Below are 15,921 nucleotides of genomic sequence, written 5' to 3'. Positions count from 1 at the left end.
GCCAGAGAAACTCAACAAATCAGGCAGCATCTGTGGAGTGGATCAGATCCCAGTGCCACTGGGCACAACCATTCTGTGCCATCACACTAACAATTTTCTCCAATAGCCTGCAGGGAATGAAGGAATTGCAGTTCCTCACCACTTCATCTCCGACAGGTGGGGCCTTACACTAAAAGTCCACAAACAAAGAGACAAGGTTCCAGGCTGAGACCCTTCAACAGGACTGGAAAAACTAAAGGTCAGTTTTATTTCCCATGTGCACATCAGAACATGTAGAGAAACGTGTCCCTTTGTGTCAATGACCAACACATTCTGAGGACGTCTCGAGGGCAAACCACAAGTGGCACCATGCTTCTGACACCACATAGCATGGCCACAACTCACTAAGCCTAACCCTGCGTCTTCGGACTGTAGGAGGAAACCGGGGCATCCAGAGGAAACCCATGTGGTCACGGAGTGAACGTACAAACTCCTTACTGACAGCAGCAGGAACTGAACCCTGATTGCAGGTGCTGTAGTGCGTTACACTGACCCCTTTGCCTCCGTGCTGACCTGCACGGTACAGGTGCTGTAGTGCGTTACACTGACCCCTTTGCCTCCGTGCTGACCTGCACGGTACAGGTGCTGTAGTGCGTTACACTGACCCCTTTGCCTCCGTGCTGACCCGCACGGTACAGGTGCTGTAGTGCGTTACACTGACCCCTTTGCCTCCGTGCTGACCCGCACGGTACAGGTGCTGTAGTGCGTTACACTGACCCCTTTGCCTCCGTGCTGACCCGCACGGTACAGGTGCTGTAGTGCGTTACACTGACCCCTTTGCCTCCGTGCTGACCCGCACGGTACAGGTGCTGTAGTGCGTTACACTGACCCCCTTGCCTCCGTGCTGACCTGCACAGTACAGGTGCTGCTCTTTGCATTTCCTTTTCAAATCTTGCCGTGTAGTAAAGATCATCTCCATCGCAGCTTCTCCTACCTGGAAGAGAACTTCTTAGGACCAGACAATGTGCAGACTTGCTATGCCATCATCTCTGTAATAATCAGTGCTGAGCTACGGAGTACAGTGTGTGGGATTTAAACCAAAATAGATGAGTTGATGCCAGTGACGAGACCTCCCAAAGCGCAGTCCTTCATCACTGTGGTGGCTGCAGGTTCCTCACACACCATTCTATCCAGGATTGTATCATCATCCTTCATTATCACTGGGCCTAAACAGAGTCTCAGAAAAGTACAGCACAGACAGGCTATTCAGCCCATCTAGTCTGTGCCGATCTACTTAAACTGCAGAGTCCTATCGACCTACACCTGTACCAAAGCCCTCCATACCCCTTCCATCCACGTACCTCTCCAAACTTCTCTTAAACATTGAAACCGAGCTCATGTACACCACTTGAACTGGCAGCTTGTTCCACACTCTCACTACCCTCTGAGTGACGAAGCTTCCCCTCATGTTCCCCTTAAACTTTTCACCTTTCACCCTTAACCATGACCTGTCTACAACAGTCCCTGAACTCAGTGGGAAAAGCCTGCCTGGTTGGGAAAAAGCAGCCACTGCTCTGAGCAGGAAATTTTTACACGGCCTGAAAACTGCTTGGCATTTTAAATGGTTTTTTTGTAATATACATATCATGAATATTTAGAATGAAAATTGAAACAACTCATACTTCTGATTTTACTTATTATTTCAAGGGTATAATGAAGTACAGTACAACAAAGAAAATCTTTGACGTTTCATAAACTTTTTCTCCTATGTCTTTATTCCAGCTGTGTGGCAACAAAGGCTATGTGCGAGGGAGCGTTTCAGTTACAGAGCGGCTGCGCTCTTATGCAGCTTAAAAGGAACAGTGTGGCTGAGTATAAGCATCTGTGGGAAAATATCAGGTTATTAATGTAGTATTAACCCTTTAATGAAATCTCTGAAACACTCATCTATTCTTCTCCTTGCAGACCAAGAGAAACTGGTCAAATTATTTTAATGCTTTTGGTTTTCACTTTACATGTGAATTGTGAGCTGGAATTAGAAGGAAGTGCAGAGTTAGTTTTTAATTGCAGTATTGGCAGGGTTCCTGACCAGCCTTGGTGTGAAGCCCAAAGTGTCATGGCTGATTTTAAACCTCTTCCTGGGATCCAAATCTTCTGCTGCCTTCCTGCATATCAAAGAGATTTCTAGATTTTACTTAGTCATCTTTCGAGAACGAGTGGCTTTAATAAGTACTTTTAAAGAGTATTTCCTACAGCAAGTCCCACTCATACAGCCCCTCGTAACTGATCAACGTTTCCCTGCCAAATCAGAACTGAAAGGGCCGGTGGACTTCAGTAATAAAGTCATATGTCACATTTTCCAGCTGTCAGAACTCTGCTCTGCTGCAGTAATCCTTCATGCTGGTAATGGCTCTGCAGAACGCAACGCTTTGTACTGAGGGAATATTTCTTTTGCAGAGGTAAGCAATTATATTGTCGCAAGAAGACATTATAATACCACACTATTCAAGAATTGTATTATATTAACTGACAAATGCATCAGGTTAGTCACATAACTGGGATTCTTCGGAAAATAACTCATGAAGTTTCTCTGCTTACTAAATTGAGCGTGCAATTTTATTTTCATTTCAATAAATTAATAATGAAGGCTTCACCTCTTGAGCTGTCTCCAGATCCAACATTGCAGTTTTTGCATTTAGAAGCATACAGAATCAAATTTAATGTGGCACACTCACGTTGGAGAATGGCTGGGAGGACTGGGAGGACTGGGCAGGAGCATCGTTGCTCTACCTGGTTGAAACGTTTCTAGCCACCAGTCTGGTCGCCATGACATGCAACCCTCCCCCCCCCTCCAGTTCTTGTTAATAGACAATAGACAATAGGTGCAGAAGTAGACCATTCGGCCCTTCGAGCCTGCACCGCCATTCTGAGATCACGGCTGATCACCTACTATCAATACCCGGCTCCTGCCTTGTCCCCATAACCTTTGATTCCCCTATCCATAAGATACCTATCTAGCTCCTTCTTGAAAGCATCCAGAGAATTGGCCTCCACTGCCTTCTGAGGCAGCGCGTTCCACACCTCCACAACTCTCTGGCAGAAGAAGTTCCTCCTCAACTCTGTCCTAAATGACCTAACCCTTATTCTTAAACCATGCCCTCTGGTTCTGGACTCTCCCAGCATCTGGAACATATTTCCTGCCTCTATCTTGTCCAATCCCTTAATAATCTTATATGTCTCAATCAGATCCCCCCTCAATCTCCTTAATTCCAGCGTGTACAAGCCCAGTCTTTCTAACCTCTCTGCGTAAGACAGTCCGGACATCCCGGGAATTAACCAGTGAACCTACGCTGCACCTCCTCCACAGCCAGGATGTCCTTCCTTAACCCTGGAGACCAAAACTGCACACAATACTCCAGGTGTGGTCTCACCAGGGCCCTGTACAAATGCAAAAGGATTTCCTTGCTCTTGTACTCAATTCCCTTTGTAATAAAGGCCAACATTCCATTAGCCTTCTTCACTGCCTGCTGCACTTGCTCATTCACCTTCAGAGACTGATGAACAAGTACTCCTAAATCTCTTTGTATTTCCCCTTTACCTAACTCCACACCATTCAGATAATAATCTGCCTTCCTGTTCTTGCTCCCAAAGTGAATAACCTCACACCTATTCACATTAAACACCATCTGCCAAGTTTCTGCCCACTCACCCAGCCTATGCAAGTCACCTTAAATTCTCCTAACATCCTCATCACATGTCACACTGCCACCCAGCTTAGTATCGTCAGCAAACTTGTTGATGTTATTCACAATGCCTTCCTCTAAATCATTGACGTAAATCGTAAACAGCTGTGGTCCCAATACCGAGCCCTGTGGCACCCCACTAGTCACCACCTGCCATTCCGAGAAACACCCATTCACTGCTACCCTTTGCTTTCTATCTGCCAATCAGTTTTCTATCCATGTCAATATCCTCCCCCCAATGCCATGAGCTCTGATTTTACCCACAAATCTCCTATGTGGTACCTTATCAAATGCCTTCTGAAAGTCAAGGTACACCACATCCACAGGATCTCCCGCGTCTATCTTGCTGGTTAAGTTCTCCACACCTCTCCGGCAGGCAGAATGATGAGGTGTAGAACATACAAACAGTACAGTACCAGAACAGGCCCTTCAGCCCACAATGTGCTGAACTAATTATATTAGTAACCAAATGCCCAACTAAGTGTATCCCTTCTGCATAATGTCCGTATCTTTCCATTTCCTGCACATTCATGTGCCTCTCTAAGAGCCTCTTGATCGTATCTGCCTTCACCTGCACCCCTGTCAGTGCATTCCACACTCCCGCCGCTCTCTGTGTGGAAACACTTGCCCTGCGCATCTCCTTTGAACTTCTCTGCTCTCATCGTATCTGTACGCTCTCTGGCATTGGACATTTCAATCCCGGGTAAAGAGTAGCGACCGTCCACTCAGAATCAGGACCAGGCTTGTCATCGCTGACCCATGTTGTGAAATCTGTTGTTTTGGTGGCAACAGTACAGTACAGGTTGCAAAAATTACTATGAGTTGCAACTTAAAGATATGAAAAAATAATAAAGGAATGGTGGGGTTGTGTTCATGATTTCATGGACCATTCAGAAATCCAGTGGTGGAGGGGAAGAAGCTGTTCCTAAAACATTGAGTATGTGCTTTCAGGCTCCTGTACCTCCTGCCTGATGGTAGTCGTGAGAAGAGGGCAGGCCCTGGGTGGTGAGGGTCCTCAAAGATGGATGCTGCCTTTCTGAGGCACTACCTTCTGAAGATGTCCTCAATGGCGGAGAGATTTGTGCCTGTTATGGAGCAATCTATGCCTCTTATAATCCTACAAATGTCTAGATCAGCTGGTGGAGGGGTATCGCAGCAACAGGCTTGCACTCAACATCAGTAAGATAAGAACTGATTGTGGGCTTCAAAAAGGGTGGGATGAGGGAACACACTCCAGTCCTCACAGAGGGATCAGAAATGGAAAAGTGAGCAATTTCACGTTCTTGGGTGTCAACATCTCTGAGGATCTACCCTGGGTCGAACATATCAATGCAGTTACAAAGAAGGCATGACAGCCTTCAGAGTTTGAAGAGATTTGGCCTGTCACCAAAGACACTTGCAAATTCTATAGATGTACTATGCAGAACATTCTAACTGGCTGCATTACTGTCTGGTATGGGGGGTGGGGGCACTTCACAGGATAAGCTGCAGAAAGTTGGAAACTCAGTCAGCTCTATCATGGGCACTAGCCTCCCCAGTGTCCAGGACATCTTCAAGGAGTGATCCCTCAAGAAGGCGCCATCCACCACTAAGGACCCTATCAGCCAGGACATGCCCTCTTCTTATTGCTACCATCAAAGAGGAGGTACAGGAGCCTGAAGGCACACACTCAACATTTCAGGAATAGCTTCTTCCCCTCTGCCATCAGATTTCTGGATGGACATTGAACCCATGAACACTACCTCAGTATTTTTTTCTCTTATTGCACTACTTATTTAATATAATTTTTTTAACATATGTCTATATTCTTACAGGTTCCTTAAGGTTATTATAGCCAGTGGTGGTAGTGGGGACTACCTCCCACTACCTATTAAATGCTCCCAGTGATGTGCGCCTCAGATAGCCTCTGACAACCAATTCCAGCTCCTGGCCTTCACGTGTGGCTTAGCTACTATGCCCAGCGAAGCCATTTCTACCGACACGATAAGGGGCAAAGGCGGGTTACTGGTGCCTTAAGACCAGTTGCTTTGGACAGATGGGGCTCGTCAGCCGTGGTTGGCAGCTCATTCAGGAGAATGAAAACTCTGATCTCGTGGTTTGCAGGTACACCCACTCACGGGGAAGGCTTCGGGAATAAACCCCAAGGAAGAAAATCTGGAGTCCCTGAGGCAGTCCTATACTGAGTTCAATATGGACTGGCAACTCCTGTGATGCTGCTGGTACCAAACTGTATCAGTCTCTCCGTTCCTTTGGGTTCATCAGATGTGTGGAGAGGGGGAGCTTGATACAGGGGCAACAGCTTGCTCTCCATATCGTACTGCCTTGGCTTGCGTATCTAGACAGCAGAGGTGCAATATCCGTGGTCGACTCTGACTGACAGAACCTCCGATTCAGATATACAGTATTTACTGTAATTTACAGTTTTTAACACTGTAACGTACTGCTGCCACATAGTAACAAACTTCACAGCATACGCCGATGATATTAAACCTGATTCTGATTCTATGAGATGCAGTGTGGGAGTTCGCCCACCTCAGAGGTTGGCCTGAAATGGTTCCAGTTAGGATACATCCAACAGACCAATCAAAGCATCACATCCAACGTATCTGAAGATGGCTCCTACTTCATCAGAGAAGCCCTTCTCCTCTACACTCCATTCTTTACCAGGCCAGAGTCATGGAAGTTCTGTTTCTTTAAAGCTGGGTTTGCCCCCCCATTGCCCTTGGCAAACAGGAACTCCCAACTTGGCTAAGAGCTCACCCCGAAGTAGGAATTCTCTGTTTGGCAGAGAACTGGTGCCCAGAGCTGAATCAACAGCAGTGATAGCAGAGATTTGGCACAGCAGGCCAAAGCAGCCAGGTCTGGAACAGTACACATCTGGTCACAGTTTACCCAGCTGTGGACAGAACAAACTTAACCTGCCAGCTCCCAGACAGGAGGCTTTGCATACCCAAAACTGATGTGGTCTTTGAAGCATAGAATTACACAGCACAGAGTGAGACAGCCCCTAAGCCTGATTAGGCCCTAAGCCTGATTCGTCCCTGCCAGTCCAGGGAACTTCCTGATGTGGACCCATTACCCTCTATGGACGCTCGAGTCTTCATTTTATTTTTAAAGTTATTTTGTAACTAAATTGGGGAGATGTCCTAACAGAGGAAAGCTACAGTGGTTAGGTCTCTGGCACTGAGTCTGGCTCTGTAACTCTGAAAGGAAGAGGGGAGGAGAAATTAGCTTTTGTGATAGGGGGTTCATTAATTAGGGAAACAGAAAGAAGATTCTGTAGACAAGAACGAGATTCCCAGATGGCTTGTTGCTTCCTGGGTGCCAGGATCAAAGACATCTCGGATCGAGTCCACAGCATTTCTAAGTGTGAAGATGAGCCACCAGAGGTAGTGGTCCACCTGTGGGTAGGATGGGTGATGAGGTCCCGCAAAGTGAGTTAGGTGGTAAGTTGAAGGGCAGGACATCCAATGTTGTGATCTCAGGATTGCTACCCATGCCACGTGCTAGTGAGGCCAGAAATAGGAAGATTATACAGTTTAACACATGGCTAAGGAGTCAGCGCAGGAGTGAGGGCTTGAGAGTTTTGGATCATTGGGCTCTCTTCCAGAGATGAAGGGACCTGTATGGAAGGGACACTCTGCACCTGAACTACAAGGGGACTAATACCCAAAAGGGAAGGTTTGCTAGTGCTGCATAGGTGTGGGGTTAGAACCAGGGGGGTGAGAACCAACACACCAGAACAGATATGAGTGTTTGTGAAGAAAGGCAATGATAAGCCTACATACAAAATCAGGAATCGAAATGTTGAGCACGGTCTGACTAATGTTTTGCGCAGTGATAATTTCAGTGCAAGGAGTATTGTAGGAAAGGCAGGTGAGCTCACGGCATGGTTCAGCATGTAGAATTATGAGACTGTAGCCTTTAGTGAGTCTTGGTTGCAGGAGGGGCAGGACTGGCAGTTCCATGTTTTGGAGTTCCATTCTTTTAGACGTGATAAGCCTGGTTTATACTTCTGCGTTAACTCAACGCCGCAACCTACGCAAGTGGCCTACACGCGTTGTGAGCATTTATACTTGTGCGTTGGTGTGTCTGCATCGCCCTGCAATTCGGGCAAGTCGCGCATGCGCACACACCTGCCCGCGCAAGGCTTCATGGTCATGGTAGTCTCGGGCTAAACAAGATGTGAGCGTCCTTTCTCATGCAAAATGTGTCCTCCATAATTTCGGAGGTCTGTAACGCTTTATGGAAAGCATTGCAGCCAGAGTTCCTTCCCTGCCCTTCAGTCGCACAATGGAAAGCTATTGCAGCGTAGGATAAAATGCGATGCTACCAAGCGGACCAATCACCATTGTTGCGTTCCGCGTTGCCGTGACGCGTGGTTACATTTTGGGAGAGGTGCGCATCGCAGCAACGCAAGCTCTCGCGTAGAGTTCCGCGTCAGCTTTGCATAGGGTTTGCGGTGACGCAGACCTTACGGCGATGCGTTGACGCAGAAGTATAAACCAGGCTATAGAGTGGAAAGGATTAAAGGAAGAGGGTGGCATTACTAAGTCAGGGAAAATATCATGGCAGTGCTCCATCAGGCCAGACTGGAGAACTCGTCTAGTGTGGGTTTATGAGTAGAACTGAGAAATAAGAAAGGTATGACCATGTTAATGGGATTATATTGTAGACCACCCAACAGTCCACAGAATTTGGAGGAGAAAACTTGTAGAGAAATCACAAACTGTTTCAAGAAACATAAGGTTGTGATACTAGGTGATTTTAACTTTTCACATCTTGACTGTGAAACAGCTGGATGGGATAGAATTTGCCAAAATGTGTCCGGGAAAGTTTCCTTAATCAGTACGTAGAAGTCCCAACGAGAGAGCATGCAATACTAATTTTCACAGTATCAGTTTTGATGGTATCAGAAGGGATCTGGCAAGTGTAGGTTGGGAGGGGTTGTGTTCCAGCAGAGAGGCACTTGGTAAAAGTGAAATTTTGAGAGTACAGAGTGTGTATGTTCCTGTCAGAATAAAAGGTAGGGGTAACAGATTTAGACGACCTTAGGTTTTGAGAGCTATGGTTTTTGAGAGTCTAGCAGGCTTTTTCAGTTGAGGTTGGATGAGATTATAACTAGCGGTCATGAGTTAAGGGTGAAAGGTGAACTGTTCAAGAGAACAGAAGGAAGAAATTCTTCATCAGAGAGTGTGGAACGAGCTGCTAGTGCAAGTGGTGGCTGTGGTGTCCATTTCAACATTTAAGAGAAATTTGGGTAGATACATGGATGGGAGGGATACAGAGGGCTGAGCTCTGGGTGCAGGTTGATGGGACTAGTCTGATTAATGGTTCAGTATGGACTCGGTGAGGTAATAGGGCTGTTTCTGTGCTGTGGTGTTCTATAACCCGATGTGTTGTCATCAGAATTCAGCCCGCTTTGTTTCATATATCCAGTTAAGGAATGTGAGATGTGCAGGCTGAGTCAACGTCTCATTGCTCATCCCTAGCTGCCCACGGGAAGGTGGGGGTGAGCTGCCTTCTTCAATGATGTAAGGTTTAGCATTAGCGAGCGCATCTTTTCATGATAGGTTGAACGAGCTGATGGCTTTTCTCTTTATTGCAAAAGAGGTGACTAGATAGAGGTGTACACGATGATAAGAGGGATTGATAGAGTGAGGCAGTCGAAGGCTTTTTCCCAGAGTGGAAATGCCTAATACGAGGCAGCATAATTTAAAGGTGATTGGGGGAAAGTACAGTGGGGGATGTCGGAGTTAGGTTTTTCAAACAGAGTGTGGCGGGTGTAAGGTAAGAGCTGTCATGGGTAGTGGTAAAGACATCAGGGGCATTTAAGAGGCTTTTAGATAGGCACATGGATGAAAGAAAAATGGAGGGCTATGTGTGAGGGAAGGGTTATGGGCTATGTGTGAGGGAAGGGTTAGATTGACCTGGGAGTAAGTTAAAAGGTTGGCACAACATTGTGGGCCGAAGGGCCTGTAATGTGCTGTAGTGCTCTGTGTTATAGGTCATATACAGTAAATATCTGACCACCAGCACATTCTCCTCAGGAGCAGACAAACCTCCCGCCAACAACCAGGAAAATACCCCACCAATGGCCTCAAAACTGCAGCCGAGTAGATTTCACATTCACAATCTCTGGTACGGTACTGTCAAGTACGGTGGCGTAAAGCTGCTTTGGGTAGAAGGAAGAGCGTGGTCCAGTTTACTCAGAGATCAGCTGTGACCTTGGCAAAAGACAGAGCAGGGTGGTGTGAAGAGTGACCACTCCTCCCAGCGTATCTGCTTGTAGCGTACCGAGTGGTGATCAATGCTCAGCAAAGAACTTTACTGTGAGTTCCTACGACACCATCATTCGCCGGCCAACAATGGTTGGATTATCGACCTTCAAAGTGGACCAGAGAAAAGTAATTCCATTCTCTCCACTGAGTGGGCTCCATGTCTTCTGACCAAACAGCACCTCAGGAGTGGGACGGGCATGCACACCTGTATCAGCAGTGCTGAGGCTGCAAGTTCAATCCTCAGGCCATGACCCTCAGGAACTTGTGCTAATATTATTTTTGTGACTGGATGTGCCATTATAACTATACGTGCTGTGTGTGACTGTATGTTCTGTGTTTTGTAGCTTGGCCCTGGAATGCTCACTGTATACATGTGTATGGTTGAATGACAATTAAACTTCAACTTGATTTTTATTAGTGCTCCAGAGAAAGCACCCTGCCTGGATGCATCACGCTTGGTACGGCAGCTGCTCTGTGCTAGACTGCCACAGAGGGTTGTGGACTCACTCCTGTCCATCATGAAAACCAGCCTCCCCACCAATGGACTCTGTTTACTCTTCCTGCAGCCTGGTGAAGCAGCCGACATAATTAATGACCCTACCCACCTCAGTCTTCTCCCCCTCCCACTGAGCATACGATGCAACAACTTGAAACCACATACCACCAGGCTCAAAGGCAGCTTCTGTTCTGCTGTTTAAGACCACTGTATGGCCTCCTTAAGCACTACAAAAATGCTGCAGATGTTGCAAATCCAAAGCAACACACACAAAATGCCGGAGGAACTCAGCAGCTCAGGCAGCATCTATAGAGGGCTGTCGTCCTGGAGAACCACAGTCTTGTCATAGTCTGGAGGCTTGCGTGCCTCAGTGACCCAGAGAGCTAGATTGGCTGCAGTCAGAGCTCTTGGTAGGGTCACCCATGCCAAACAGGTCAAAAGGTTGAGGAAGACTAAGAGTGGCCCACTGGTTCTCCAGGTTCAGGCATTCAATTCAGTGCTAACAACACTGACTGGTAAAACAAAACTGCTAAGCAAACAGCAATGAAGAGTCCTTCTACATCTGAGCGCGACGGTATTCCTGAGTCTCCACCCGGGTCTTGAGTGACTGACAATAGCGAAAACCAAGAGGAAGCTACTGACACGATAGAAGGAAGCCCTGACCACTTCCAGAAATGGAGGATCTTCATTGCTGCCCTAAACGCCAACAGCATAACAGACAGCAAAGTAAGTAAGTTACAGGCCGAGACCTGAGGAAGGGTCTCAGTCTGAACCATCAACTGTTTATTAATTTCCAAAGACGCTGCCTGACCTGCTGAGTTCCTCCATCATCTCCTGTGTGTTGTTTTGGATGGACCTCTCATACGATGAAGATGAGACCTTGATCTACCTCATCATGACACTTTCACCTTATTGTCTACCTGCACTACACTGTCTTTGTAACACTAGTTTCTGTATTCTGTAATTGCCATCGCTCTGTTCTACCTCTGTGTAGACTGGAGTGATCTGTACGGGTGACATATGGAACAAAGTTTGTCCCTGTGTCACGGTGCAGAGACGATTATAATCCAGTGGCCAATTACCAACACAGTCAGCAGAGGTCCTGCAGATACTGGCAATCCAGAGCGATACACACAATGTGCTGGAGGAGCTCAGCAGCTCAAGAGCATCTATGGACAGGAATAGTCAGGCTGAGACCCTCCATTGGTTCATCGGGACCGAGAAGGAAGGGGGGATAAGTCAGAATACGAGTGTTCGGAGAGGGGAGGAAGAAGAAGTACAAGGGGGCAGGTGATAGGTGAAACTTTCCCAGGAGGGATATGTGGTTGCGATAGCGAGTTTGGATAAGCACGTGGTCGTAAGAGGAGTCGGAGAGCAGCAGAGATCACAGTGGGGGAGCCTCACAGAACTTCTTCAGAGTAGGCACAAGTCGAAGAGACTTGGCAATGGAAAATTACCAACAGCCGCTTTTGTGTTATTGTTTCACACATCAGGGAGGCAGAAGAGGAGGTGAAAGTTCCATACATCATATCTGTCATTCCTTGATGACAGACTTCCAGGTGAGGCAAGAATTCACCTGCAAATCTTCTGGGGTTGTCCACTGTGTCCAGTGCTCCCAATGCGGCCTTCTCTGCATGGTTGGGACCCGTCGTAAATTGGGGGACCATTTTATTGAGCAACTCCACCCCATCCTCCAAAAGTGGAACTTCCCAGTGGTCAAACATTTTAATTCCAATTCCAATTCCCATTCCTGATCCCACATGTAAGTCCATAGTTTCCTCTTGTGCCTAGATGAGGCCAACCTCAGGGTCAAGGAGTAACACCTTATATACCATCTGGGTAGCCTCCAACTTGATGGCGTGAATATCAAGTTCTCCTTCTGGTAAAAAAAATATTTCCCTCCCACTCCCCTCTTCTTCTATTCCTCTTCTCACCTCCTATCACCTCCCCCTGGGTTCCCTCCTCCTTCCCTTTCTCCTACAGTCCACTCTCCTCTCCTATCAGATTCCCTCTCCTCCAGCCCTTTATCTTTCCTACTCACCTGGCTTCACCTATCACCTTCTAGCCAGCTGCTTCCCCTCCCCCCCCCCTCCACACCTTCTCATTCTGGCACTTCCCCCTTCCACTCCAGTCCTGATGGCAGGTCTCGGTCTGAAACATCAGTCGCTGGTGCACTTCCACATATGCTGCCTGACCTGCTGAGTTCCTCCAGCATTTTGTGTCTGCTGCTCTGGATTTCCATCATCTGCAGAATCTCTTGTGTTTATGACTCCCTGATATAAACCTGGCTGTGCTAAATGTAACAAAGAATTTTCAATTTAGAAACCCAAAAATCCAAATTTGCTGACTCTTCAACTTCAAAATTGGTTAATATTCTCAATTTCCATTATTTAGTTATTGGCAGCAGAACTGATTCATCAGCATGGTGCTGCCCTTTCCTTGCAGAGCTGTGGAATTTATCAGGTTTTTGCAGAGTGACCCTCAGGGCAAGACCAGTCACTGCAACTCAATTCCATCCAGGTATCTAGTCTAGCTTGCATTATGCTGACACACGAAACACACCAGGGGTTATAGTTTGGTTCAATTCCGTTATAGTTTGATTCGAGTTATATTTCATCACAAAATGTTTTTATAATTGAGTTTTTATATTTCTACCTTTCTTTACGAATCTGATCAGAAGTATTTGTTCACTGAGATTCCTGCAGTCTCAGCGTACAAAAGTGCCAGGCAGAAATGACCGATCGGTTTTCCACAGCACTGGGCTCATCGGTGCATCATCGCTTCCCTCAAGCCTTCCAAAGTGAGGAATTGCCCATGCTTATTGACTCAGCTTGTACAGGACATTTTAACATCCTTGTTTTCAAATCCCTCACTGTCTGTGCCCAGTTAATTCACAAGTTACATCTCCATCTGGTATGGGAGCAGCTGAGGATGGACCAGAATTCCCTACGAAGGACTGTGAGACTGCCTGAGAGGACCGTAGGGGTCTCGTATGACAGTTCACAGAATCAGAATCAGGTTTAATATCACCAGCACATGTTGTGATGTTAACTTCGTGGTAGAAGTACAATGCAATATATGATAATATGGATAAAAATAAATAAGTAGATCAAGTGTTTGCCTTCAGGCTTCTGTACCTCCTTCCCGATGGTAACAGTGAGAAGAGGGCATGTACTGGGTGATGAGGGTCCTTAATAATGACACCTCCTTTCTGAGGCACCGCTCCTCAAAAATGTCTTGGATACTATGGAGGCTTGTAACCAAAGTGAAACAAACTTATTTTACAACTTCCTGTAGCTCCTTTTGATCCTGTGCAGTACCCACCCCATCCATACCAGACAGTGTACCATAAAATATCCATGTACATATACAGTTAAATGACTATAAACTTGACTTGACGTGTCTCTCCATACTGGCTTTTTATGTAACCCCTACATCTTCCAACCAACTGTATGGTTTCAACAACAAACACGCTAATCTCCCCTGTAGCTCTGCCTCTCTGCATCTCTTCAGTACTGACCACTGAGCCAGCGACTGGGCACCTGCCACACTTCCTCCTCTCTCTGGATTCCCATCCTCCTCATGAAACTCTGTCTGATTCCTCGGGTTGCTTTTCCAAGTGGAACACCTATTATTTTCTGCCTGTCCAGTCTGCGTTTCCCAAGTGGGTCTCACCGTGCTCAGAATGCAGCAAGAAGTCTGACAAACAGAGTTCACTCACTGCTAGACTCACACCTGCGCTCACTGAGACAGAGAGCTGGGAGCACAGGGCGACCTACCTGCCCTCCAGTACTTCCATTTCCCTCAACAGCGTCCTCTCGGCCGCAAGTCCTAAACTGTTTCAAGGAACCAAAAGCAACTAACAGTCAAAGAAGTTGAAGGAAGTTAAGACTGATCTTGGAGTAGGTTTAAAGGTCAGGCGAACATCATGGGCCAAAGGGCCTGTACTGTGTTATCCTGTTAAGAGTCATAGAGTCAAAGAAAAGTACAGCACAGAGACAGGTCCTTTGACATATCCAGTCTGTGCCGAAACATTTAAACTGCCTACTCCCATTGACTTGCATCAGGAGCATAGCCCCCCATAGCCCTACTGTCCGTGGACCTATCCAAACTTCTCTTAAACTTTGAAATCAACTCTGTGCTGAAACATTTAATCTGCCTAGTCCTATTCAACCTACACCCAAACCATAGCCATACCCTTACCATCCATGAACCTATCCAACTTTCTCATGATTGTAGAAATTTAAATCGTATGCACCACTTGCACTGACAGCTCATTCCACATTCTCAGGACCCTCTGCTTGAAGAAGTTCCCCCTCATGTTCACCTTATCTTTTCACCTTTCACCCTTAACTCCTGACCTCTGGTTGTAGTCTCACCCAATCTCAGTGGAAAAAGCCTTCTTCCATTTACCCATCTATACACCTCATAATTTAGTATACCTCCATTAAACCTCCTCTCAATCTTCTACATTCCAAGGAATAAAGTCCTAACCTATTCAACCTTTCCATATAACTCAGGTTCTGCAGACCAGGCAACATCATTGTAAATTTTCTCAGATCTATGTTCTATTTTCTGAATGGACTATGGAGTGTCACACATGGAAGTCTTTGCCGTGGCACAGTGTCACACTGTCTTCTTACTGTTACTGCTTGTCCTGTATTGGAACTGAACCCTGCCCTGACAGCTGGCTGTACACAGGGATACAGGAGGGTTCTGGGTCTGTTGCAGTCAGTACCACAATCAGCCTCAGCCATGGTTGGTGAAGCAGATAACCGTGGTTCTTGTCTGACTGATAGCATGAGCTTCACTGGAAAGCTTAGTCTTAGCTCAACACGGGCAGGGTACAGAGGGCTTCCAGCAGGTACGTCCGTTTTCAGGGATTGGGAAATAAATCTCTATGGTCAGAGAGAAATGACAATAGACTCACAGTTCCAGAGTGAAGGGACTAGTGTACCAGAGAGCACTAGTGGGTACTTACATGTTATGGAGCACACACCAGCCACAGTGTGGGTCTCCCGAGCTCAGACATCGACTGCAAGTTTCATACTGTTCGCACGACTCCACCGGTACCCTGGTTAGCTGCAGAAAAACAAGGAGGGAAAACCAACTCTGTGAGGCACCAAGGAGGTAAAGGGTCAAAAACAGTTAGTGTAAATGTGCTGTCATCAGACCTCCTTCCTAGCTTACTCAAAACACAAACATGAGAAAATCAGCAGGCACTGGAAATCCAAGCAACACACACATAAGGAAACCGTTATATTCCATCCAGGAAACCTCCAACCTGATGGCACGAACATCGATTTCTTGAACTTCAGGTAAGTGTGCCCATCCCCTCTTCACCATTCCACCATTCCCATTTACCTCTGTCACCTTATCGCCTTACCTGCCCATCATCTCCCTCTGGTGCTCCTCCCCCTTC

The 15,921-nt window shown here is 46.7% G+C and overlaps 1 protein-coding gene across 2 annotated transcripts in view; it reads right to left on the bottom strand.

Moving 5' to 3' along the window:
• LOC134355368 (plexin-A2-like) overlaps window positions 1-15,921 on the bottom strand; it is a 560,952-nt gene that overhangs the window by 232,697 nt on the left and 312,334 nt on the right. For both annotated transcript variants that reach the window (XM_063065148.1, XM_063065149.1), the window contains exon 5: window positions 15,481-15,581. In XM_063065148.1, the coding sequence (XP_062921218.1) occupies window positions 15,481-15,581 (101 nt within the window). The remainder of the gene's footprint in view (window positions 1-15,480; window positions 15,582-15,921) is intronic.

The sequence above is a fragment of the Mobula hypostoma genome, chromosome 13, assembly GCF_963921235.1.
Source record: "Mobula hypostoma chromosome 13, sMobHyp1.1, whole genome shotgun sequence".
NCBI classification, from domain to species: domain Eukaryota; kingdom Metazoa; phylum Chordata; class Chondrichthyes; order Myliobatiformes; family Myliobatidae; genus Mobula; species Mobula hypostoma.
This window is presented reverse-complemented; position numbering and strand designations above follow the sequence as displayed.